At 41.4% G+C, this 27,863-nt stretch overlaps 2 protein-coding genes across 4 annotated transcripts in view; one reads left to right on the plus strand and one right to left on the minus strand.

Moving 5' to 3' along the window:
* The first annotated feature begins 628 nt into the window (after nucleotides 1–628).
* On the plus strand, nucleotides 629–3,582 carry LOC308327229 (cornifelin homolog B-like). The gene is made up of 4 exons (XM_080780485.1): nucleotides 629–767; nucleotides 1,575–1,682; nucleotides 2,250–2,398; nucleotides 3,246–3,582. Exons 2-4 carry the CDS (start codon nucleotides 1,589–1,591, stop codon nucleotides 3,366–3,368), a joined length of 366 nt encoding a protein of 121 aa, XP_080636611.1. The 5' UTR covers nucleotides 629–767; nucleotides 1,575–1,588; the 3' UTR covers nucleotides 3,369–3,582.
* Nucleotides 3,583–3,714: 132 nt separating this feature from the next.
* Nucleotides 3,715–27,863, minus strand: part of ppp3ca (protein phosphatase 3, catalytic subunit, alpha isozyme) — a 35,512-nt gene continuing 11,363 nt past the window's right edge. The window contains exons 3-14 of one of the 3 annotated variants that reach the window (XM_080780481.1): nucleotides 24,848–24,972; nucleotides 24,125–24,236; nucleotides 23,067–23,212; nucleotides 22,531–22,670; nucleotides 18,040–18,117; nucleotides 17,274–17,368; nucleotides 14,640–14,765; nucleotides 13,619–13,696; nucleotides 13,265–13,349; nucleotides 11,890–11,987; nucleotides 10,137–10,190; nucleotides 3,715–7,893 (exon numbers count right to left, since the gene is read on the minus strand). In XM_080780481.1, coding sequence (XP_080636607.1) covers nucleotides 7,715–7,893; nucleotides 10,137–10,190; nucleotides 11,890–11,987; nucleotides 13,265–13,349; nucleotides 13,619–13,696; nucleotides 14,640–14,765; nucleotides 17,274–17,368; nucleotides 18,040–18,117; nucleotides 22,531–22,670; nucleotides 23,067–23,212; nucleotides 24,125–24,236; nucleotides 24,848–24,972 — 1,316 coding nt within the window. In that variant the 3' untranslated portion in view covers nucleotides 3,715–7,714. Of the gene's footprint in view, nucleotides 7,942–10,136; nucleotides 10,191–11,889; nucleotides 11,988–13,264; nucleotides 13,350–13,618; nucleotides 13,697–14,639; nucleotides 14,766–17,273; nucleotides 17,369–18,039; nucleotides 18,118–22,530; nucleotides 22,671–23,066; nucleotides 23,213–24,124; nucleotides 24,237–24,847; nucleotides 24,973–27,863 lie in introns of all 3 variants that reach the window. The other 2 variants (XM_080780483.1, XM_080780482.1) reach the window with 2 other exon arrangements.

Genomic DNA, 27,863 nt, shown 5'->3' on the forward strand with positions numbered 1-27,863 from the left:
TAACATTATTATTAATATTATGTCTGTTATGTTTTTTACCCGCGGCTATTATATTTTATTTTGTCTCAGATGTTCAAAGGTCTAAAACGTTCACTCAATGCAGTAGCTTACACATCACAACCAATTTGAGTTAATTCACTATTCAAGATTATTAATAAAAAAAACGCCTTATGTTGGTCATGCCCATCCATGGTACAAACGAAATGTGCATAAAAGTGAATAATTTTGGAGTTTAGATGAATTATATGGTTTTGCATAATCAGATTATACCCCTAAATCATATTCAGCTGCCCTTCTGAAACTGCTATCACACAATTTAGCACTCCTGGATGTCAGACGAACAAAATTATACCACATATGTCTTGTCCCTTTTTAGGGCAACGATATCCAATAATAAGACCTCTGGCCTAAGGACTAATATGCATTGACGTCGAACATTGCCCTAAAATCGCCATGGCAGGGTTTCCCTAATCAAATTGAGGCTGAGTTAATGTGCAGTAAATAGGGCTTATTTAACTTTAAACCTCCAGGACATTGACACTTGTGTAATGCTGAGAATGTTTCCAATGTGACTTACTCATTTTCTTGGTACTGTACATTTGTGTCCCACAGGCGACTAATCATAAACCCTGACTGACAGGTTTGGCTAGTTCAAGGCTTTCGGTCTGTACAGTATGTGACTTCTCAATAAGAAAATGACATGTTTCCACTTTCAGTTACTGAAGTACCAGACATCTGTCACAGACAACCAGAGCTCTCACATGCAGGTATGGTAGTTTTATAGTTTATGAATTGTGAATTGGTATACTGCAATAGGCTAGTAGGATTACTACTAATCAGTGGTGATCTTAATTTCTGTACTTACCTTGCCTACCTGATGAGGACTTGTCAAACATCATGACACTGTTGTATAAAGCTATAGGGCTACAGAACATTAACCACAATGTATCATTTTACATTCCATTAATGTCCCATATTGGCTGCCACTGTTGTTTGTCATGTGTAGTTATGCTTTGTGGCCTGTAAGTTTCTAGGCTAGGGTTTAGATAATTATAGGGTTTAAAACACTTGAGTAAGGGTCAAATTAGTAACCACATTAACTTCACAGCTTGATTCTGATTTGTCAGTGTGGATTTGATGTTTCTGGGCTGTTCCGCAGAATCACAACTGCATTGTTTTCATTGTAGTGTTCTAGTCTAGTACAAGTGTATGTTGGTGTAAATGCTATATTGAGTAAGAATGAGGAATGGCAGAATACATGCACATTCCTTTCAATACATGGGTATTAAGTAATGATAAACAGATTTGCCATCTGTGTGCTTACTGTATCCCAATACATTAATGACTGTTTCTGAATCAGTGGGTGAAGAGACAGTCTGACGGGGTCGCAGACAATGATGCATTTAAAAGAGGGAATAACCTGTAATAGTTGTAAAATGTCATGTGAAACATATATGCCACATTGTTGATGCATTTTATTTGCAGTAGCCTATGTATAATGTATGTTGTAATACATATACAGTATGTATATAATGTATGTATGTTGTAACATGTGCGGTGCATTCTATCCACAGAATAACACCTCACAATGACCTCCTTGGTTATCTCTCAGCCTATGTCATCTTGGGCCTCAGATGAATGGACATCAGGAATATGTGACTGCTGTGATGATGTGCCTGATTGTAAGTTTTACTGTACTTCTCAAGGATCAATTGACCATAATTCACATGGCAGCGATTGAATCCGATTTAGCTTTTGCGTCATATACTGTCCTGTGACTCCAGGTTTGAAGCAATTTCTATGAAGTAATGTACACAACAGAAGAGAGCAAAATGGCCCCCCATCTCTGTTTTACATTTTGCTTCAACAATGGGAAAACAAACAAAATGCATTTACTGTAAAGAAAATATAATTCTATATTACAATTGGCTAATGGGAGGACCGTCTGGCAGACGGACTGGACCACGTTGTCACGCTCTGACTCAGTCATGCCCAAATATATGGGGTGTGTTGTCTAACCACAATTTGTCATCATGGCATCAGGCACAAACAAATCAGTCAGCATAATGAGCTCAGCGACATAGTTGTGAGGGCAGCCCGAACTCATAGGCGTGAGGGCCGCATAGATACCTGACCTGAACTTCTAGTTAATTAAAACAGTAAATGTAAGTAGGCTATATATTCAGGAAGTCAGAGGAATTCATTTCTTTGTGCTTACATCATTGTTCTGTTTCTTTCCTTGTTGAAAGGCTGTTTAGCATTCTGGTGCCTTCCCTGCTATATATGTATAACCACGAGGAACTACGGTGAGTGCCTCTGTCTCCCCCTGCTGGAGGTATTCAGGTCACCTATCGGCATGTCAATCAGGGCCTCCATGCGTGAACGTTATGGCATCAAAGTAAGACACACTTCTTTGATTGATTGATTGAAATATTTATTAACAGTTTGCAGAATTACAGTACATTTCAAGCACAAACTCAATACAAAGACTGTTGACTGTGAGTGGACGACCCAATTAAGCATTACACTTGTTTACAAGAGGGTCCACCTTGTTCAATTCATCAAAACATTTAGAGACGTACAAATAGACACTTCTATATAGTCAAAGAACAGAACAGGAATTCATCATAAAGGAGGTAAAAAGGGAAGAGAAACATATACAGTGAGGGGGAAAAGAGGTGGGGGGATTCAGATTTTACAGAGGCCACTTTCGAATTGCAGCCGTCCGTAGGTGCCCTTTGAGAGCGGTTTTGAAGGAGACAAGGGATTTGCATGTCTTAATGACTGTTGGTAGGGCGTTCCACATTTTGGTGGCATAGTAGCGAAAATAATTGAGTCCCTTGTTTGTGCCGAATCTGGGTTGTACATGGTTCGTTGCACTCCCTCTGGTGTTGTGGGTGTGGACTTCATTAACTTAAGGAAGTATCTAGACAGGTACATGGGTATCTTGGTGGTGTATCAAATCTCCATAGGCCTATATGCACAATAATGGTTCACTATTTACACAGAAAAATCGTTGTTTAAACCAATGACTAGAAACCTTAAATTATTGTTGGGATATACTCTCAGCCACAACACTGAGGCATGATTCTGGTTTTAGTTTTCATCTCATGGTACTGAATAAAGCGAAGTAGCAGGAATACTGAATTTATATTATGTATTTAATAAATTATTATTTGAGCTAATAACATTATACTGTACATTTGGTGTGAATTCCCTGTAAACGTTGCTGTGTCGCTCTCCAGGGATCCATTTGTCATGACTGTGTGTGTGCCACATTCTGCAGTCCCTGCGTCTGGTGCCAAATGTCCAGGGAAATGAAGAAAAGGACAATCCCAATTGTGCTTGGGGATATTATCTGTAGATAATGAATGGTCACTATACTTTATGGATGATATTTAATGACATTATTATAGTGTCCATTTGGTTACATTTCTGTGCTTTCTGGTGAACAGCCTGAACAGGGCATACCTTTATATGGACAGAATGCATTATCAGTGCACATATTTATCATGTTTTCTATAATATTTGTCAAATTTGAAAGTGCGGCTTTGGGATAATAAAGAGTCTTGTCGGTCTTAATAGCAGATTATCTTCATTCCGTAGTAGAGCTATTGCGTCCTTTGAGAGCACTACAAATGTAGTGGTGGAAGTACTTTTTTTTGTTTTGTTTTTACGTAGTTTAAGTAAATGTATGGTAGTAAACTAATATACCATACTTTACTCCATTACACAAAATTATTTTTGAGTGAACAGAAAATGCAGCTTCTATTTCTTTGTCAATCATTTTGGATTGACAAAGAAATAGGTAATGATCTATGGTAAGAATGGCGTGGGTCTACACATACACACATGGGTCTACACATACAAATTATGACACTTACGTATACAAATTGTTTTAATGTTTCCAGTGAGTGAGTAACTTTGCAGCACCATTTTTGTTCATGCATATTTTATTCAAGAGTAAAAAAACGTGATTTGTCCCATAGGGCATGCTTACAATGTGTATATCATTTTAGGAAGTCAAATGACAAAACATATCTTCAGGGATAAGGAAAGAATGTTGCATGATAAAAGTGTGTGTACCGTGTGTGTGTGTGTGTGTGTGTGTGTGTGTGTGTGTGTGATTTATGCAGACAATACAAGAACCAGAAAACAGTTGAATGAAAGGGGGGGAAAATCATAAGCTAAATTTTAGGAATAGTAAGAATATCAGCAATAAATATAATCAGAATATAATATTTCATCCTAAAAGTAAGTGAGACACATGGTTTTCACCGTGTCTGGTTTCTTCTTACATTTGAAAACCATGCGATCATGCTTTGGCAGCCTGAATGTTGCTTTTCATCACTGAGATTATGTTCATTCACACAACCAAACAACTTCTGTACATCAATAAAACAGAAGAAAAACACAAGGCTTCAGACCCTAAATGGACATTTGTGCCATACAACAAAACAATATAAAAAATAATGATGATGGTGATAAATAAAGTAAATATAATGAAATGGACAAAAACTATTAAATGAGGTCATATAAATATGTATCAAAACCAAAATAAGTGTAACTTTACAAATATAATTTAGAGGAAAATAATTCAAGTTTACTATTTTGAAACACATCACAACTGTAATCTCACAGAACAATTAGGAACTTAATTGCATGCAACGATGCGTTCCATACCATAGATGCTGTGTTAAAAACTGTTCCTGTCATTGTCCATCCTTGTAATTAATATATCTCTGTGATTGAATATAAAGTAGAAAAGATTATTCCTGTATGAGAGGAAATTCTAGAAATTCACGTGATAGTTTGTCATTTGAGCTAAAATGCTTGAGTGGTACATATTGCAAATTTGACCTCTAGACAATTTTAATGCGAGATTTGAAATAATTATCCTGCGTCTGAACAAATGTATTTCTGGTTCCAACTTGATGTCTTTGTTCTTCTAATTCCTGTATATCGTGCTGTTATATCTTAATTAGATTGCTTAAGATGTGGGTCTGACTCTATCAGAAAATAACATTTTAAAATAGATTAAAATGACATTCACTTGGAAGTGTGGGTGCTGATGTATCATTTCCTTGGTAATCTGGGGCAAAACAAGACAACAGTCTAAAAACCAAGAGGCAGAAATGGGTTTTCTCAGAAGGGCGGCTGGCATGAAGAAAACTTTTCATGATAGACTCAGAGTAGAGCCTCTTCAGATGGTTCAGGCATCTAGTAAGGTTGCCTATTATGTACTGAATTGCTACCTCTGCGACCTAGTCTTGCATAACCAGACAACTATTCCACAATCTCTGAATGCTATATGGTCTGGAATTACACCTCCTGAAATACAAGTCATCTGTTTGTCATTTCCTTTAACGAAAATATATATTATATATTTTAAAATACATTAACATTTATTTTTCACATTAATGTCCATTTCTGCTAATAAGCAGGCTATATATGCTTTCGATTATTTATTTATTTATATTAGGACATATTTGCGAGACCATGAAGACAAAATGGAAGTGGGAAGGAGGCTTCACATCCGCTTTCCCTGTTAATCATCAGAAGAGCTTCCGTGCTCCATGACCGGAAGCAAGCGTTTGAAAATTGTGGGAGGCAACAGTCTGTTCACAGGAGACTATCTGCAGCCTAGCCTCGGTAGCCAGGCTTTTATCTTCCTTTGATCTGGCAGGATGAAACTGCAGCCTGACTTATTCAGAGTCAGGCTGCAGTAGGGTTCATCCTGCAATCTGCCAGATATATAATGAGAAATATGTTGTGCCAAGTTTACATTTTGAGTCTTGATGGTGGCGCCACATAAAAAAGGTTATGGGGATCTGGGGATCAGGAATGCACTCAGCAATTTTCATGGCAATCCATCTTTTAGATTTGATACCTCCTGATACATAAATAAATACTAGTAACGGTAAAGAACTTTCCAGTCTGTGGCTGTACTATTTTTTCAAAGTAAAACAGTTTTAGAAAGTGCACTGGTGGTATCCCCTCTAATACAATTAATATTAATGATCTTTCATGCCTACACATAATACATACTTATCCTTTTCCATATCTGAACCATATATTGCACACTGAGCTCTGAAACACAGCCACCCTACATGCTAAAACCCCTAATCGATTTATTAGAGGGACTTTCAACAAAAGCCTAATTTGAATATTTCCGAGCGGAATGCTTCATAGAAAATGGCTTTCTTGTGTCTGTATCCTTTTAAATACATTTTCAATAGAGTTTTCAATCAATGAGCTAAAGATAGAATCTGATTATAACATGATATAAATTGAGATGAAAGTTTTTTTTGTTGGTTTTTCACCATTGATGCAATTTATCTCAAATGACCTAAAGGGGTGGGGTACATTTTATACCTTCATAAACTTGTAGAATTTCCTCCTCACTTTGATAAGAGTACTTAGCGTAAATCTTAGGCATACAATCCCACTCAATGCATCTCAACATATTTCCATAGCACAACAAAATGTGCAAAAAAGTCAACAGGGATGAATGCGTTTTTTGAACTACTGAACATATATTCATATATATATATATTAATATTTACCTGCAACAGCAGTTTTTGAGCTATGCGCATTCTTCATCTACAAACAGGTGAGAAACAATCAGGTGGTGTGTGAAGTGGGGGATGCATCCAAAACCTAAAAAAAAATCACTTGTTTCCTTTGCTACTTCCTAACCTCATAACATGGAAAGCGATGTCTATGGGCACACATTGATGACACAGATGCTTTCCTGTGGAACCGCGTGCACCCTCTGCTAGTCAAGAATTGAATCAAGGCACAGCCTTCCTTCAGTGCCTCCCCACACTCTTCCCTCTCAGCTTTCCTGCAGTCTTATCTCATTCTCAAAGACGAAAAAAATGCACTTTCCTCCTTCATAGTAGACATGGGTAGTGAGTGACGGAAGTTAGAAGAGGAGCAGTAGCGGAAAGTTTTGAGATGCAACCAAGATGGATTTTGATCTCACACTGTGGTGGTTTTGGCTGAGCATGCATGAGCACCCACTCCAGTTTCGCCCAGCAGACTAATGGCATCTTACCACAAGAGAAATCAATAAATTAAAGTCCTCTGGTAAAACTGAATAGCAAGTTGTAAAAGGTACATGTTTCGCTTTTCAAATGCCCTTTTCTTATAAATGAAGTGTTCTTTTTATTTGTATTCGATAATACTGTACCAGCAAAAAACATGTTCTTTTCCCTGTATAATGTGAATTAATGAGTGAAACTCAATAAACCAGTCAAATGATTTGTGTGGCGTGGATACGGCAATTAGTATGTCTTCTGTCAGGTCTTGTAATGAAAAGAGCAGATGTTCAATAGTGCTCAGACTATGCAGCCCTCACTGCCAGTTCAGTCTTGTAGTTGAATTGACGAAGGGAATGATAGGCAGACACATCTTTACACCACACACCATGAAGCCAAACAAGTTTACCTGCAGCCTGCTTGGCTTCTCTTTATCCCTGCCCTAAGCTCTTGACCCAAGCCACTACCCCCCTCCCCATTCCCACGTGTGTGCAGTGAAATTTTCATACTTTCCTCCATTTGAGATTAGCTGTCATTAGATGTCATGTTCTGTCTGCGTGGGGCCTGATTTGGTTTCTTCTATATGTTCTGAGGCCTGATATCGCGATTTGGCTATGTCGTGCTGAAAGCTAATTGACAGCAGCACGTTATTTAGGGGCGGCGACGACGCATCACTGGGCGTTGCTGTTGTCGTCCGTGCCGTTAGCTTCTGCCATATTCATCTTTCCCATGGAGAGATCCACGTTATTCACCCCTTCCCTGCGTGGTGGCATGCGCTCGTTGATACGATCCAAGCCCTTAGCCTCCGCAAAGCTGTTGATCTTGTGCTGAGGAGAGAACCCTCGAATGGCTGAAGACAAGGACAGGAGGGAAGAGAAACAATAGACAGGATCAGTGTCTTGCATTGTAATCACACGATTCTCGACATAACTCACCCTGTTAACAGTCTGTGCACCACTGGCTCTCTCATCTGTAAGGGTATAGATTAATTTATTAATGCTATATAGCATATTAATGCAACTAGTGGTCATCAGTGGAGCAATCTACATATTCTCTTAATGCACTTGACACTGACTTATCCAAATTATTTGTTTGCACTTATCTTTGTTATTTTTAGTTCTATATGCTCTGTTTAAATATAAACCATACACCAGGTAGAGTTCCTTCTACTGTACATGCGAGTGTACAGTAGAAACTCTCCTCTACATCACTATTAAGATTTCATGATTCATTTTCAGTGGTAAGGACTCACTGCTGAGACATTTGCATGTTGTTGGCTTTAGGTAAACAATGTGTGTTTAGATGTTAGGGTGAAGGTTAATGCTACTGGCTAAACATGAAACACCATTAAACGTTTTTTTCTTTTTCTTTTTGTATCCAACTAAAACATTTACAACCATGTAATCAGCACTCACACCACCCAGCTATTCAAGGAAGAAGTGTCCAATTTACTGCACCATCTTTTAAGATGTATGTAGGCTATATAAATGTTTGTGCTGCTTTATGTACTGCTGCAAAATCTGGCCAGTAATGTTTTGAGACCTATCTTGATCAGTGGTGTAATGGTGAATTTTGTTTTGGTACCACGGGAACGTCACACGCACGTACGTGCACTCACGCTCACACGCCTACATGTGCGTGTCGCGGCATGCGCGCGTACAGAACAGCTGATATAGCCTAAGTATATATTGTTAAATAGTTTTAGACACAAACACAAAAGTAGACTTACTGCACAGTAGTGAAACTAAAAAGTTTGCTTTGTACGAATTCATCTTTTCTTTGATGGTGGAGGAGGCATTCTTGTTGCGTGCAGAACAACACAAGCAGTAGCCTACTGGAGCCATACTGCCGTGCTGTGTTGCTTGTAAACTGTGTATGAGAACGTGCCCTCAGGTAACAGTTGAAGCTGTTGTTATGCAACGTATAGTAGCCATTTGAATTCGACACGGTACTTGACACGATGTGAAAATAGGAGGGGGGGTACTTTGGTGTGTCTTGGTCTTGGAAAGTCTGGTGATGCGAGGTATGGGTTAGGTGCGTCTTCTCTTGAATCTAGGGGGACGCATTCTAGTGTGCATGCACGTGCACCGTTCCGTACCGTACCTGCGTGTGCACGTCACAATTTGTTTGGTACCACGGCATGGTACTGCGTTCTATGAGCATGATCTTGATATGAACACATGAAACAGCCTTCAAGATGCATTAATTTTGCAATGCAATGCCATTGTGATTCAGATGAAGCTTACCAGCCAAGCCCGCAACCATCATGCATCTCCAAGAAGCACTTGACTTTGTGAGGTTGGTGAATATATTATAATGTCAAGATGCGTAGAGCACAATAGAGCAGTGTTTTGCACAGGGTCATAGTCTAGAAACTATTTCAACAAATGAGCTTTGTATTTACTATTCTGTTGGGGTATTGGAAAGCTACTGCTGTAGAGTTTATTTCCTTTTAAAAGGGCCTGATGTACACAAAATGGCCTCCATTAAAACACTTTTCATGCCGGCATGTTTTCGCGGGTCCTTGGATCGGCCATTTTAAATCCAGAAGTAAGAGCGCAACCTGTCCGTAGCTAGATGGAGTGATCCTTTTTCTCATGTCACCAAATCTGAGGGCCAATTCCGACATAAATCCCGCTAAAGATTGCGGCTTCTTTGGAGGCCGAATTTTCACTTTTGGTTCTCGACCGTTCCAACATGGTTGCCGGTCCCCTTGTCGTCGGGACCGGTAAACAGGATGTGTTTGAGCACGAACAACTGAAACACCTCGATATTACCACTGTATGGCACTGTTGAGCAGCATCACACACACACACACACACACACACACAGAGGGCTTGTACAGTACAGTACAGTACAGTACAGTACAGTACAGTACAGTACAGTACAGTACAGTACAGTACAGTACAGTACAGTACAGTACAGTACAGTAGGCCTACCACTCACTTCAGACTGGTCTGATTTATTTTATTTATTGAGACAGGCCAATGAGGGAGAGTGGAGAGGGAGGAAGTCATGCAACACATTCCAGGCGGAATGGGCAGAGATTATGTGATGCACTACTGGCCTGTCCTGGACTTGACATGGATTTACCTTCTCCATCCTCGTCCACTTCCGGTTCAATCGCTTCAATGGCTTCTTCGGTGGCTGAAAGGGGAGGAGGGGAGAGGAGGGGAGAGGAGGGGAGCAGGTTACTTATGACGAAGCCATGCAGAATGTGCATTTCAGCAGCCCTGGGCGGAAGGCAGGTCTAGCATCAAGCTAATGAGAGATGTATGCATATGCACCGGCATCACAGCCAGGAGGAATCGGTGGAGCATGCGTTGGTCGGACAATTCACTCAGGTCTCAGAATGGCTGCTATAGGTGGGTGACGGAGAAAGAGCCTAGAGATCCATGAAGCCCACGACAATATCTTCAATGACTGTAGCTGGGTGGTGTCACTTGTCTTCTGCTCTTCTTTTGATGTGAGCACATTTTATATATGTACTTGTTGTTCATGTATTTGTTTGTGTATCTTGCAATTCAATGAGTGGACTTGAGCAATTATAAAACAGAGAGGGGATATAAGGAAATAAAATAAATATGAAAAAACAGACATTGAGACAGCAACAGATAGATATTCTAAGACTGATTTATTTTAAGGAAAAAAAAGAGTATGAAATCTTTGGATAAGGTATCTCACTTGAATCAGAGCCGAGGGTTAACATCTTTAGAACACTTCTTAAACCATGCAAATTGTTTACATCGTAGCCAACTTTGGACAATGAACGGTCCATTGCTGTTGTTCTAACCTTTTTTTATACTAGTGATCTTAAGACTCTGAAACACTAGCCTGGGGTCCACCTACTGTATGCTTTCTATGGCATAGGCAGCTCCCAGCAGGATCCGCCAGGAGAATCTAGACGCAGCTGCGCGACATGAGACTAATTTATTAGAGCGACAGAGAGAGAGAGGAGTGTGTGTGTGTGTGTGTGTGTGTGTGTGTGTGTGTGTGTGTGTGTGTGTGTGCGGGTGTGCATGTGTGCGTCAATTTAACAAAGGTGCAGACGATCAGAAATCAGTGATCAACGTTTGCACTACTCTATGCCGAATTGAAGTGGACTCGGTCCCAGACTTTTTTTCCTCCCTGGAAATAAAAAAATCTGGGTTTCCGAGGCTACTGAAACACTGACTAAGCCAATATGTTGGCTCGTTGATTAGTGTCTGTGCCCTCGTCCTATGTGATGTATTACGTCATCAGTGGTAGCCAGGCATCTGTGTGGGTTGGGCACCCAATTCAAATGTTGAATCTGCCGTGGGACTAGTTGAAGATAGAAGGGGGGAGCTCTCTGGTTGGCTTGTTCAGCCCATAAGACAGTGAGTGTGTGAGATAGAGAGAGAGAGAGAGAGAGAGAGGGAGCGAGGGAGCGAGACTTGCACGCACAGATGCAATCATTGTATTGCACCCCTCCTCAATGGGCGACATTGATTGAGCTGGAGGATCAGGTGAGGGACACCTCAGTACCACCACCGACGGCTGTGCTACATATACTACATATGATACTGTGCACATACTACAAGCTATTTTCGGTGACGGACACTTATCGATGGCCCAACGAGCGGACAGCCCGCCGTCGGCTTGAGTAGATTAACCTAATTTACATGAGATAACGAAAAAGGGAATAATAAAACGCTTTGTGTTTTTCTGTGTTTAGGACAGACAAACAGACAGACAGACAGACAGATTGGATCAATGAGGGGAAAGAACAGTGTGTTGAGATGGATAGGGAATGAAAGAGACAAAGACATAAAAAGGAATTGTAAGAAGGGAGAGACAAATGGGCCGTGCTGGGCTTTGTTCTCACCACTCTGCAGTGTCTGTTTGCCTCCAGCGAGCACCCCACTGGGCAGCATGCCAGTCGGCGTCAGGCCCTTCAGCGTCAACACGTTCTCACTCTCCTCTCTGAAGGACACACACACAAGGAGGGAAGGAAGTATGCACAAGTCAGTAAAGTCCTCTGAACCCAGCACACAAACAGCACGCACGTACACACACACACACACACACACACACACACACACACACACACACACACACACACACACACACTGTGTAATAAGTTTCCTGTGTTCTTTTTCGCAAAACCTTTAACAGGAAAGATATCACACAACACAGGGTTAATGTTTGAATTATTCTTTATTGTTTACAGTATGTTGCAGAGAATGATATTCGTTTGAGTGTAAATTATATTTATTTGAGTGTATATACATATGTATATTGTTTGATTGTTGATTGCCGATTGTATTGACTCCAGTGTAGAGAGCATACCAAATTACCAACTGGGAGTTTGTGTAAAGTGGGAAATTGGGTACCTTAATTTATTGCGACCAAAGGTCGCAGTTAATTATGGAATCAAGCATTTCCTGTCAGTTAGTGTGTCGTAGCACCATACTGTTGTGAATTATCTCATGCTGTCTGACTGGCAGCCTCTGGTGGACATTCCCCATTCCCTGCATCCACAATCAATCACACATGTGTTTGCCATTACACCACTCAACTCACTAGCCAATCACAGTCTAGGTGTGCCACATATAACCCTCACTCATTCCACACACCTCACTCAGTCTCCAGCCTTCACACAGGCAACATGCAGAACCTGCGCTCACTGAGTACAACCACTCACTTCCTTGCAGCCGTGCGTCCATGACAAACGTAAGCCTTGTTCCCCTGTCTCTGTATTGACTCTGTATTGGCCCATGTGTGACGGCCCTGCCCCCTCTGTCTCTTCAAAGTAGGCTAGCCAACTGTGTACACCTGAGTGGGGTGTGGTTTGGGAGAGTATATACGTATTATAGTATATAAAAGGTTTGCCTTGTGTGTGGACTACCTTTTTGTAATGTATTGCCCTAGAGTGCATGACACTATGTCATTGGACAGTAAAATAAGCAATACGTTCATACGTCATTGACTCATTACCCTTAACAGGTCACATATAGACCATTGATATGCACGAGATCTATTGTTGTCGGAGGAGCTGTTTTTTCCCCTCCAGCAGCCCAGCCTAGCTTGGGCAAGAAGAGCTCCATTGACTGGGCTTCTCAACAGACTACACTTCTGTTAGTGGACGCATTCTAGCGCACACGTACGTGCACTGTACTGTGCCGTACCTGCGAGTGCCATGCAAGTGAATTATTGGTACCACGCCGTACACACACACACACACACACACACACACACACCTGAGAACTTGGAACATCTTGGCCATCTTCCCAATGGCACGGATCTTGTTCTTAATCACCTCCTTGCGTTGCGCAGCTGCATTGGCTGAAATTACATTAATTGATTATACGATCTGAACTTGAAAATGAAGCATGTACTGCCATACTATAAGATTTGCTGCTAAGTTGCAAGATGTAATGATCTAAACTATTTGCATTACAGATATGTATATCAAATGAGCACTGCACTGAACCATTTCATAATTAATTATAATAATAATTTATAATAATTAATATTTTAATAAAAATACATTATTATAATAGTAATAAATAATACACATTTTTAAAGCAGTGTTTTGTATGTCTCAGTCTTACCATCAAAAATCTCATCTTCTTCATTCATGAGTTCGTCATCTGAGCAGATACTGAGCACGTTCACCAACATCTCTGTGACTGGATAATGGAAAAGGCATGAAAAGATAACTGAAGGATGACAGTTTTATTTGAGAATAGTTTTATGTGTGTGTGTGTGTGTGTGTGTGTGTGTGTGTGTGTGTGTGTGTGTGTGAGATTTATGCAGACAATACAAGAACCAGAAAACAGTTGAATGAAAGGGGGGGAAAATCATAAGCTAAATTTTAGGAATAGTAAGAATATCAGCAATAAATATAATCAGAATATAATATTTCATCCTAAAAGTAAGTGAGACACATGGTTTGTGTCAGGAGTCAAACACAGTTGTTGACTTAACCTTGAGGGTTGTAATGACCCCTCCTTACGTGTGTGTGTGTGTGTGTGTGTGTGTGTGTGTGTGTGTGTGTGTGTGTGTGTGTGTGTGTGTGTGTGTGTGTGTGTGTGTGTGTGTGTGTGACCTGACCACAGAAATTCTTGGGAGAGGCTAGCACCTTAGACAGGTCCAAAGCTCTTGTAGGCCTACTGTAGGTAGGACCTCAAGCAACAGTTGACATTGATTGTATTGTATTGGCACCATTAAACCTAACAAAATCTTACAGAAATCTTACAGATTTTCTAACTCTGTAACTGTGTAGTGTACACATCGAACTGAATGGACCTTTGAAGGCCCGCAATCACAACTTTTTGAGAACCACTGCATCACACATATTTTATCTCATATATTTCTAATCTAAATAGATTCATGTGCAGGCTAACAGACTCTGAAAACAGCATCATTGCATCACTTTCTAACCCTGCTGAGAGCTCTGTCAGACTATCATCTAAGCTGTGGAGCCACTGGCGTTCTAGCCTGTATGTACAGAGATAAGTCCCCCCTGTTTGTTTACTTTTGTGTTTTTATGTTTTATGTGCTCCGCCCTATGGACCCCCCTGTGAGTGTCTTGAATAAAGTTTGAATTGAAATTGAAATAATTAGATGTACCTTTCTCTCCAACGAAGGGTAGAGACCAGGTGAAGACATCCATGAAGTTAGGCAGCCAGTAGGGATGTGGTGAGCAGTTGAACTGTCGGATGTTCATCACATTGTTCTCATACTTCAGTACTGCAGCTGTAAGGGTGTGTAAACAGCAGTTCATATTTAATAATTACTATTAGTTAATTCTATCTATATAATGGGCACACTCTACTCACGATGGGTTCATGCCTGTTTCAAGAGTTTGAGATTTACAACTATTTAATTTTCTATTGCTGCGTGAATATATCCAGTAAAACCCAGTATGATGTAAGAACAAAATGGCCTTTGTGTGAATATGGTCCAATTCGGAAACGGGTCTCATGGTCGCAGCTTACGTATTTCCTGTAGGCGGAGCACCTCTTCTACTACAGTGAATGGAAAAGTGACTGATGTTAGTCTAGTTTATGGCTGCTCCAACAGTGGTGGCAACATTCAACTTTGGAGAGAAACGGAATGTCAAATACACCACACCGCGGTGTCTAAGACAGACACTTCCCCGTTTTTACTACCCCTTTTCGCACCAGTAAGAGGTGGGAGGGGCGACGGCAAGGTGACGGCACTAGTTACAGTTAGTTATCGTCAAAACTCCTACATTTGATCATCCATTTATTCCATGATATTAGACCATAGGCATAGACCATTTTATGGTTTATCCAGAATGAAAACTTTCTCTGAGGTAAATGAGTTCTAATAATAATAAATAATAATAATAAACATAAAAGGATACTCCTATGAAAAGGCTATATTATTTTACTTATATTGACCATTGTGAATTAGAAAACTGAATGTTTCCTTTATCTCCTCGTGTTGGGCTTATGTTTTCACCGAAGTTTGTATTTGTGTTGTTTCAGTCATAAGCACGGTTCCGTTTAGTTGTGCTTCACGTTCCACAGCCGTCTAAAAGTAAGTAGCCTTGCCGAGCCATGAGGCCCATAGGGCAGGAGCCTATCTCCTGTTTCTGTAGCGTGAGGCAGCTTGATGTACAAGTACACCCCCTGGACATGACGCCAGTATATCGCAGGGACTTACCCCCAATCGAACCCTTGATGCTGAGTGTCAAGCAGGGAGGCACTGGGTCCCATTTTTAGAGTCTTTGGTATGACCCGGCCGGGGATTGAACCCCGACCTCCCAGTCTCAGGGCGGACACTCTAACCACAAGGCCACTGAGAGTCCACAGCCGTCTGCCTTGACTTATGTGTGTGCTGACTGACTGACTGACTGACTTTACACCGCAGCTATGTCGGCTCCGCCTACAGGAAATATGTAAGCTGACACCCGTTTCTGAGACCCGTTTCTGAATTAGTCTATAGCAAGAGGGTCCAACTTTGCTTTAATCTGCGTGAAGTGGGCGGACACATTATTAGGAGACGGGAAGAATGTTGGAGACTATTCATTCCAATGGGAGAGTGAACGTGAACACAGCTTATGAACCATTCCTTATCATGGTCACTGAACTAAATACTGGACCCAATCATCACAAGGCACACAATATGTACAAGATATTCATACTAAAATGGCTTCTTTTAGCGAGACAAATCACGAGAAAATCTACTTTGTTATCAACATTTCATTATCCCAGCAACAAACTCTCGAGAATTTAAGTCCGGAAGAGTCTCTCTGTCCATCTGCAATTTGACGGACGACACATAGGGGGCTCTGGAACCATATTTAAGATGAGAATATGTGAATATTATAATGTGAAATTAATGGATATATTAAAAGTGAAATAACATGTGTGTTCCAATGCTTAATAATAATATAATTTTCTATAACTGTCTTAGACTCTTGGTTGATGGTGGCTGCTGTTGTTTCCAGCCTGGGAGAGGGGGGTGGTACTTTATTTAGGAGACCATTTGTAGGCTTTGTGTACCATTTCGCCTCCTCTTTATAAATTAATCATCTTTGATATGGTCGTATAGGAGTTGTTTGTAGTTTATGTGAGTGATGCAAGTCAGTAGGAGGGACTATGACACAGTGAGCCACTAGAGGGCCCCGCTGAGACCCAGCTGAGGCCCAGCATTGCTGACACTGTTACATCAAGGCAGATAAAGCCACATGGAGATAGTCAGTGGGGCCGACAGTCCCTCCCACAGCCCATGGCAACCCAGACGCACGTTTCAGAACACTAAACAGGAGCTTAACATACCAAGGCTATTTCATACCTTTAAGTGGCCATTTTGATGTGCAGCTTGACAAAAAAAAGTTATACAGTACATGTGTACAACTGTTACTGGGGGGGGATTACTCAGAGATATGTAAATGTGTTTGATGTCCAGGTACAGTCTTGCTGTCTTGGTCAGGTACCTTTGGCATCCACATAGTTGTTTTAGACAGACATATTGTTTTCCTGACCTCAAAAGCTAATATTATGAATTCGATAGTATGTTGTTTTATTTAGAGAGAGGTTTGATCATGTTCACCTGGTATCCATGGTTACCATCTAGCACCTTCTTCTTCTTTTTCTTCCTTTTATTTTGCACTCTACTTATGTGACCATTTACAATATCATCTGTAGACTAGGATTGGTTTCATTTATCACTCTGGATACAAACTTCTGCTCAACAGTAAATTGTAAAATATGGATGATGAGGTTGCTTCACCTTTATTGTTGTAAACATCCAGGTAGTTTGGCGCTGAGAAAATCGTAATGAGGGAGGGGAACCCAGTGGTCTGACTCTTGCGGTACATCCGATAACTACAAAGTGATCAGGAAGAGATAATTGCAGAAGAGAGGAACAGCACATAGTTGTTATTCATTCATTCATGTGTGTGTGTGTGTGTGTGTGTGTGTGTGTGTGTGTGTGTGTGTGTGTGTGTGAGACACACGTCCACTTTGCTGGTCCATTTTAGAAGCTAAATATTTAGCGTCAATGCTAGCGAGCTAAAATGAGACCATCCTTGCGCTATAAAACGCCAATGCTCCAATCGGGATCACCGGACAGTCAGAAAAGACCTCCGAACATCGCACGTTTTGTCAAAACCATGGAGCGCTCCGTAGATTTAGATTTTTATTTTATTTATTTATTTTATTTATTTATTCAGCTTTTTAGTCAGCCTGTATACAAGAAGTGAACGGCAGTGCGCATGCGCGAAACTGGCCTAGGATTGCTGAAGAAGGAAAGGCCAAGCAAAAAAAAGAATACAGCGATCCCGTTTGATATCAATAATAAAGCGGAACATTCCTCCAGAAGCAGTTAACAGTTGGATTTTAATTGGCGGAACGTTCCGTCATGAGCAGTTTTCTCTATGGTAAAAAAATGAATAATAATGACATAATAATATCATACTTTAGTTGGCAGCCCCACCCCCGCACATATATAATATATACACACAAGTATTGTATTATATATGCATTGTGTTACATACCCAGCATCTTGTGCTTCGTGTGCTCTGATGACTGATAACAAGTTGTTGCTCTGTAGGAACTCACATACAGCTGGATAACTGCAAAGCAGAACATTAACAAGGTTTTAGGAAGCTGTCACCATTACAGTAGCCTCGGAAACCCAGACGTTTTATTTCCTGGAAGAAAGACCATTACAGTGAATATTTATTGAATTACACTATACTAAAACATCTTGTCAAAACACTATAATTAGTGTAGTGCATAAATGGTCCATGTAAAATATAGGTTCCAGTCAGTTTTACATGGTTCTCTCCAGCTCTTTAGTAAACAAAGAATACATTTCTCTAGCAATGACTAGTCAAGTCCACCTAAAGCGAGTCCAAGTCCAGACAAAGTGTGGGTGGTACTAGTAATGCGCGGGACGGCTTTTTTTCATAACCGTCCCGTCCCACCAGGGGAGCCAACCCACCAACCCGCCCTGCAAAACAATATACTGTATTAATCAACGACCCGCCCACCCCACGGCCCGCAAAAATGGCTTTTCAACACGCAGCGAGTCCAGTCCATTCAATTGCTTTCGATAGAGAGAGGGGAGACTGGGCTATTTCCCCATCTATTTACATCAGTGCAGCATTTCGTTCATAATATTGGCTTTACTGACAGCAGATGGAGGTAAGAGACCTCAACAATAAAATAAGCCAAAAAATATAGGTAGGCTAAATTTCATATTTAGCCTATTTCATATTTAGCCTCTCTCGCCTGCGGGCGGGTGAGAGAGAGAGAGAGAGAGAGAGACGTTGCATTTACAATCAATTGATGAAACGGTAGCACACAAAACCATAGCACATACAGCCCCATGGATCGGTTTTAGTAGGATAGAGTTAGACAATTAATATTTTCCCTGTCTTTTATAATTGTGTAGGCTACGATTCAATACATGAGAGAACATTCAAATGAAGTTGCCGGGATATCAGGATAATGAGGATATCATTGGCAGCTGTGCATAGGCTACTTGATCAAATAAGCAACACATTGAACAAGCTAGAAGATTTCAGGAGGAGTAGAGACGGGAGACAGAATAGTTTGACCCGCCATGTCCGTCCCATGATAATTGTGCTGAAAACCTGCCCACGGGACCTGCGGGCAACGGGCCGGCCCGCGCATCACTAATGTTGTGGCTATCAGAATAAAGCTTTAACCTTTTAACAATGTATGCAAATTGCAAAACAACAATAGCATAATTAACACAGAGAGATTACAGATTACTGTAAAAAGCATCTTCAATTATGAAAATGCGGTGAAATCAGGTCTGTGATGAAGATGATGTGAGAGAGATGTAATTGTGGTTCTCAACCTTTCCTGGATCAGGGCCCACTTGAAAATCTTGAAAGCGGCCCACCCACAAGTGGTCAGATGACTGGGCCGTGTGCAATTTTAATGATCATCAATCAATCGAATGTGTTCCGGCATGGATCAATTGAAGTAACACAGTATCCCTATTTATCGTTATCAAAATGAAAACAGCATTTTCAAGGTTTTAAAGAAAAAACATCATTGGCATTTTCTTTTCTTTATATATAATTAAAATGGTATAGTGTTTCACTTGCGATACCCTGGAGACCACCAGTGGCCCTTGGCCCACATGTTGAGAATCATTGCTCTTAGAGCAACTCCTCCCACAGCTCGCAGTGCCCTCAGAGCTACCTTCTTCAACACGAAGCGAGCCAATGAAACCTGTCAGGCTGGAACTGCAGCGTGCAGGAAGCAGTGAAATGAGAATCGACGATTCTCGTATCACTGCTTCCTGTGTTCCAGTTCTCCAACCTGACAGGACTCAGGAGCTGTGCCTGGAGTTGGTAAATGTCCAAATCCGGTAGTCCACATAATTAATCAGGAGACCTAGCTGCTTGACAACCATGGTTTGCCATCTATTTTGTTTTCCATCTTTAGGTTCGGCAATGACCTGCTGCCACCAGTTTCACTGTCATTCTTCTTTTCTTACCCCTTGAACCGCAGCATCCATATTCTGGGGGGTCGGGACATTAACCAAAAGTAGCCGATCCACTCCTTGTAGATCCGCTATTTTTGGAAAATGTTTACAGAGCCAAATCAGGGTTTAAGTGGTTAAAGGCCTTTGCTTTATTGGATAGTATTAGTACAGCATGGAGCAGAGAGAAGATACAGGACAAAGAGTGTTGTTAACAGCTCTTGAGCCATATGCAAACCCCAGGCTCTCTTTAAAGATTTTATGGCATTTAATTGATTTATTCAGAGATTTATTCAGGAAGGGAGAGAGGACGGAGATGCGCATGATGGCATGTTGCATGTACCTGTGGTCATAGGTTGGTATTCATACCCCAACCACTGCATCGATACCTGCATTTGTTGATTTGTTTTTGTTTTATTCACTTGAATCACTTAAAAATACAAAAACAAATCTGTGATTATTGTCTCCGCCAGGCTAAAGGCGTCGGAGAGAATATATTTTCGCCCTTGTCTGTCCGCCTGTATGTGTGTCCCTGTGTGTCCGTCCTTCTGTGCACAGCTAATCTCCAGCACCGTTGCCCTGATCGACGCAAAACTGTGCACACACACTCACTGGAGGCCAGAGCTGTCACGGTCCGTGACTTCTGTGTCCGTGTTCTGTATCCCTGTTGGATTTTTCCTGTGTTCATTTGTTTTGAGTTGGTGTTTTCCTGTGATTTTGAAGTGTTGTGTTTTTCCCTGTTTCTTAGTTCCAGTTTGAGTTTCACCTTTAACTTGTGTAGCTTTTATTTTTTAGTATTGTTTTGTGCCTTCCTGTCTGCCCCTGTAGTTCGGTACCTGCTTTGTCTAACCTGTATTGTGATTAGTCCACCTGTGTCCTCTTAGTCCCCCAGCCAATCCCTGTCTTGATTTTGAGTTTTGTTTCACCTGTGCCTAGTTAGTCTGTGTCTATTTATACTCCCCTGTTTGTTCAGTTCCCTTGCTAGTTCGTCACTTTATGTCAGTAGTGTTCTCCTCGTGTAGCCATGATTTAACTAGTGTTCCTTGTGGCAAGGTTTAAAAAAAAAAACCTTGCACTGAAGCTCATCTGCCTGCGCCTATCTGTCTGCTATTGGGTCCTAAATCTCCTGCCTTTGCACTGTGACAAGAGCAGAACCTCTGGCCCTTTATCACACCACCAGGAGGCCCATTTTTGCAAAACGCATTGTTTTATATTACTATTTGGTCCAAACTTGGTACATACTACACAATATCTGTAGTCATGTGATCAAGACGGAAATTGGTTTCCAGGAGTGGTCCGTTTTGAATAAAAGGCCTCAAATGTGTGTTCGATTGTCATGAAACTTTGGACACATTCCCATTCCCAGTAGTTCCCACTTAACCTGACGCTGCCAGATGAGGGCGGTATTGGGGAAACATATTCCCCAACACAACACTCATCTGGGATCTCTGACGGAGTTGAGCCCTGAGTCAGATCTGCTTCGTACCGAACCAATCAGCGTGAGCTATGTGCGAAACCGGATGTGAAGCTATACAGACACGTCAATATGATTGGTTGTGTTTGCACGCCCACACGGTGATAGACAGACGCTCCCATCCAATCATCTACCATGTATCTTGAAAAAAAGGAACAGCCCCGTCATCGAATTTGCTTCCGCGATCCCAGATCCCAATAAGCTGTGAAACAAATTTGTGTAGCAAGCTTTTTGGATCTGGCAGCGTCAGGTTAGTTCCCACTAGGATGAGGAAGAAATGCCATCCTAAATGTTACAGATCGGCCTCATGTTGACGGTGTAACAGGCCGATTTATATTTATAATTTGCAAATCGGTACACATTATCTCTATTTTTACAAAACATTACTTTTTATATTACTATTTTAAACACTCATATTGTGTCTGTGCAATAAATTCATACAATGTTGGCCCAACAACCTACCTGGCCTTGCATTTGTCAAGTTGCCGTAGCCTATGTAGATATTGTTAAGTGTTATGTTCTACACATACAGTATGTAAGTTGCAGTATGCAACGTTATGTTACTTGAAATACAGCCCAGTGCATCCTCCCCAGCAACAATCCTCTGTTTCTCCATTTCCTCACTGTTATCCACAAACCCATCAAACTTTCAAAGTGTTTTAATGATTTATTAATGCTCAAAGGTCTACACCGGAAGAAAAACAAGGTCATTGCCATGCCGTGAGCACCTGGATAAACTGATGATGAATGAATGAATGAATGAATGAATGAATGACGGACACATTCATCAGCATGTTCAGGTTCTAGAGTCGTGAAGTGATGTGTAGTCAGCAAAATAACCCCAGCAGCGGCGCATTTTCTGCATGGCCAATGTTGCTAGTCTTCCCTTGTTGACCGGACTATGAGTTGCAAGTATCGTTGGTATTACATGGCAACACGATCATGACCCTGGCACATTGTTGGTTGACTTCGTCAGAATGGCTGCACTTCCAAATGAAACAGAAACAAGGGATCAGCCTGCAGGGATGAGGAAATTAATGTTGGACTCACCTGTAGAAGTAGGAACAGCCCCGGACTGAGTTGTGACTGAAGTACTCCTGGGTTTTCTCATTGCCGTAATCCTCCAGAGGGTCAGACCATAGCAGATCGCACATGGGCCCAAACGCTGGTGGCTCCTTGAACCGGTCCAACTACACACACACACACACACACACACACACACACACACACACACACACACACACACACACACACACACACACACACACACACACACACACACACACGCACGCACGCACACGTTTTCATCTCAAGGACCCTGATAACTCTCACAGTTACAGAGTACCCCCTCAAGAAACCCCACTATGAGAACCACTGCTTTCCTCTAGTTATATTACAATGAGAAGAGAATCTCAGAGGTATGCACATGCACGCACGCACGCAAACACACACACACACACACGCACACACACACACACACACACACGACTCGGTTGTCTCACATGCATCAGTACACCTACTGTACAGACATGCACACAAAGTTAGTAATATAGTTAATAGTTATGTTAATTATAGGTGTTGTTTACCTTCCTAATGTCATCTAAGGTGTGTATTTCAGGCGACAGCCCGCCATGGACACACAGAAACTGTTGGTTCATGAGAGCGGCCAGCGGAAGGCAGTCGAATGCATCCATACATGAGTCATACACCTGCTCTGAGTACTTGATTTTACCTGAAAGCAATATATATGTTTTGTCAGCAATTACTGGCACTCAGTTATGGAATGAAACGGGGGAGGAAACGAAGGCGGCTAGAAAGCTTTTTACCGTCCTTGCTTATTTAATGGCACGGGAAACATGACAGTATGTTCCTTTAAATATTTAAACTCATCCGAGTCTCACTTGCTCGTCTTGGTTTCTTGTGTGTGTGTGTGTGCGTGCGCGTGCGTGCGTGCGTGTGTGCGCATTATCCGTGAGTGTTTGTATTGTCAATGCCCCAGTTTCCTCTGAACAAAGATATTTGTCCTGTCCCCGTTTTTGTCATATTCATTCCTTCTCCCTTCTATTAACTCCTTCAGCACCACGTTTCCTTCAAGTTTTAGTCGCAAATTGCCACGCTTTTCAGCCGCCGAGCTTTTCTTTTGAAGAGCCACCAGCTGATTTGATTAACCAGAAGTACCAAGAAATAATTTCCGGGGCACTCGCTAGATACAGCGATTTTTTTATTGAGCTCCTATAACATTGATGTTTTTTATGATCACCTCAATCTGAGTCTCAATTCTGAGATAAACGCAGCTAAAGATCGTTGCTAGTGTGGACGGAGTGAAACGCGATGGAGATGACAAGAACCTTGTTTACATTATGTGTTTGTTTACACGGTTGTCATGTTGTACACTTGTACAGCATAGAATTCAAGCAGCGCAGCCAGGTGCTCTGATCTGAGGCTTTGATTAGACAGCTGCCTTTTATAGAGCGCATCGGTCATTCATTATTCAGCAATAACACACCGCTGAATTCAGCGATTGACCAATCAGAATCAAGCCATGTAATAATTATGAATAATGAATACCAAATATAGCATGACAATTAAACATTAGAGACATTAAGGCAGAAAGACATAATGATAAAAAGTGAGAGGTACTCACATTCTTGTTTGAAGGTGAAATATTCTGTCAAATGTCTACATTCGTGATTTCCTCGCAGTAAAAATAGTGTCTTTGGATAGAGGATTTTCAGCGACCAGAGGTATAAAACACACTGTCAAGAAAGCAGAGAGGGAAAATATTGAATTTACACAAACGGAGAGAAAAATATGTAATCATGTGGAACTCTGGGTCCGCATGTGAGGGCACATGGAGTTCAACACAAGTTCAAACGCACACGCTTTCCCAAGCATTGCGTCATTCGTGCACAAGACAAGCCGGGAAGTGAAAATGTTATGTTTAAGAAGTACTGAGGAGACATATTATCCACTTGGATTATACTCCTAGAGCTGTATTGGAGTTTATAAATGGATTTATTTCGTTTTGCAGTTCAATTCAACTGGAATTCATCAAACTGTATTCTCTTCATTTTTTGATTTGTCAATATTATTAACCGTGAAGGAATGTGACACGAAAAAGGTTTTTTCCCAAAATAGCAGATCTGCATGCTCATACACAAGCTATATGAGCTTGTATATATGCAATTTTCGAATAGCCAAAGAATAGAATATATAAAATAATGGTTTGGTTAGAATACGGTATCTAGATCAATTCTAAAATGACACAGATGCTTTCCTGGTTTTAACTGGTTAACCGAACTGTAACTGCCCAAACTCTTGAATGAAAAATGTGTTCAATAATACAGTGAGGAGCTAATTACCATACCTCAATACTGAAGTAACCGCGGTCCACATAATCGCCAAGGAACAGGTACCGTGTCGTGGCTGGAGATCCCCCCACTTCAAACAACTTCATGAGGTCAAAGAACTGCCCATGGATGTCTCCACACACTGAAACACAACACCGTCAAACCATTTATGTCTTTTGTGTGTACACCCAAGAATGCATGCATGTCTCTTTTTAGGTTGGTTGGTTGGTTGGTTGGTTGGTTAAGATAGAATATATCAGTACAAGCACACATATAACAAAATATACTGTATAATAAATGTACATATTTTGGACTGTGTGTGTGTGTGTGTGTGTGTGTGTGTGTGTGTGTGTGTGTGTGTGTGTGTGTGTGTGTGTGTGTGTGTGTGTGTGTGTGTGTGTGTGTGTGTGTCTGTGCGTGCACACAAGCACAGACACACACAACCAGTCTGTGTGCACGCACACACAGATTGATAAAGATTCTATAAAATCAGCTGATTGATAAACAAATGGATCAATTGTTCAATAGATCTGTATACTGTACTGTAGTTCGACCAACATACAATACACTGTACACATACTGTAGATAGAAGGATAACGTGAGAGGGGAAATGAGAGAAGATGAGGGCGTTGCAAACTCTTGTTGCCATGGTGATCTGTGTTTTAGGGATATATAAATAAATAACCAGAATGTCTGCTGGGCTCATGCGTTATCGTTACACGCTGCCAAGGATGCCCAAGAGGTTTTGTTCTGGATCTCCCGCTGTGGGAGACAGTGGGGTGCCTAGGCGTTGCTCTGAGTTCCTGGGCTCTGCCAGCCTCGTTCCAAGTCTTTTCTCATGTCTGAGAAGAAAAGCCTGGTAACAAGCAGATGCAGAGCGTGTATACAGGACGGGACTTCCATTGTATGCACTTCCCACAGAAGCTTTTTTCTTCGACCTATTACGACACTGGTCTCAGCCACAGAGAATGTAAACAGATCTGCAAAGCATCAACGTCATTTCCTTGGGCGGTACTTACTTCTGCCTTGCGTGCCTGTTTTGGGCATGGCATGGGTTTTGAGTTTGTAGATCTGCTGTATCTGCTATGAATAGAGGTGTGCCTTGATAGTTGGACTTGCCCATTGGTATGCGTTGGGCACAAAGAGTTTGAAAAACACTGCTCTGAAGATGTGTCAGGAGAGCTCTATAGAACGATCTAAAATGTAATATGAAAGACCCTGATGATAGCTGTAGGATGACGCTTGAAACAATAAGAACAAGAGTTCCCATAGCTCCAGTCAATGACAGACGTTTGGCCCAGCAAACAACAAACGCTGCGTGTCTGCAACCTTACAACGTTTGATACGAGATGCTGTCAGATAATGTGCGGTTTTGTCTTTTTCACGTCAATCTTTTGTTAGCCAATGACACTTGTCACTGTACAAAACAACAAGAATCTGGGAGCTTGTGTTGAGATGTTGAAGTTACAACACAACGGCCCTGGAGTGCAAGGCTCCATCTCCTTGCATGTCTTCAATTTTTCATTATCTTCTTACTCCTTCTTCCACTTCTCATTTCTACTCTCCCATCTCCTCTCTTTTCTGTCTCCCCTATCAGCTACGCTGTGGCCTTCGCCCACTCAAAGCTTAGAGCAATGTGAGTGGGAGACTCTGCTTGTGTGACTAAAGCAATCGAATACATGCGTGCGCACACACAACATACATATGCAAGTAGAGATTCATAACTAAACGGCGCATGAATTTGTGCGCACGTTCGCACGCACAAACACACACACACACACACACACACACACACACACACAAAAACACACATACAGTACATACACACACACTGCTGCAGACATTCAAACCTCATTCTGGAGCTAGAAAGGATGAAAACCCACCTCCACAGTCCCCACGCTCACCAAAGCCCATACGCGATACTGAGCTTGTCATCCATATTTCATACTTAATACATAAAGCCTCCATTTTCCTAACGCCAGTCGACAAGAGGATCCTGGGTCGTCTTCTGTGGTGAATGACAATGCTGTCTGAATCACTCTAGACCAGATCACAATATTTGAATGTTTGTAAGCAAACGTGTATTTTCAGACAGAATGTCTATGGACGTTTTCACAATACAAAACTAGAACTGCACTCTGTCGAGTGCCTACTTGCTTGTTGCACACAAGTAGGCCATAAATGGCCTAGTGCGCAAGCAGAGCGCGCAAGTACTGTCGACCGCTACAAACTGTCAAATCTCAGCTTCTCTGTGAAAGAACGTTTGAAATATTGAATTATTAGGTTTAGCTATTTGCTACGTACCTAGTTTTTGGAGGTAAAAAAGTTGTATTGTAAGAGACGGCTTTCGATGGTGACGTATATGTCGATCAGTGTCGGGTGGATTAAAGGAAATGCCTCTATGTATATTTATATATAATTTGTAAGTTGATTAGCGGTATACTGTGGTTACTTTGCGTATGCCCCGTTTGATGCGTATGTATCGTAGCAGCATATGACGTCAGGGTATAACTGGTATAACTAGCTCTCAATGATGACGTAATAAAGATGTGGATTAAAGGACCCAATGCCAGGGTGTAATTGGTTTTCGATGGTGACGTAATGACGATATGTTTTAGTGTCGGGAGGATTAAAGGTAATGCCCCCATGTATACATGTATGCAATCTGACACCACTGCCATATCAAGCACAAGTAGTCATACGCTGGCACGGCGCATACACATCAAACGGCAACATATGCATCGAAGTACTGGACGAAAACTATTATTACGACAGCCAGTTATAACCCGACGTGGAAACATATCTTAATTACGTCACCATCTAGTATATATACCTCCGAGCATACGCATAAAAAAGCCAGCACGACCACAATACTTGCGTGCTCTGCTTGCGCAAGTAATAAAGTGTCCAGAACATATATTTCCAATTGTCAACCAGTAAGACACCCTGAGGGCGAGAAGCTAGGGCGAGGTCGCGTGCACGCATCCGCCTGGGTGGATGCATTACACCCCTAATTGCGCTCCAATGCCACAA

This window comes from Protomyctophum bolini (genome assembly GCF_963924005.1).
Source record: "Protomyctophum bolini genome assembly, chromosome: 13".
NCBI lineage: Eukaryota > Metazoa > Chordata > Actinopteri > Myctophiformes > Myctophidae > Protomyctophum > Protomyctophum bolini.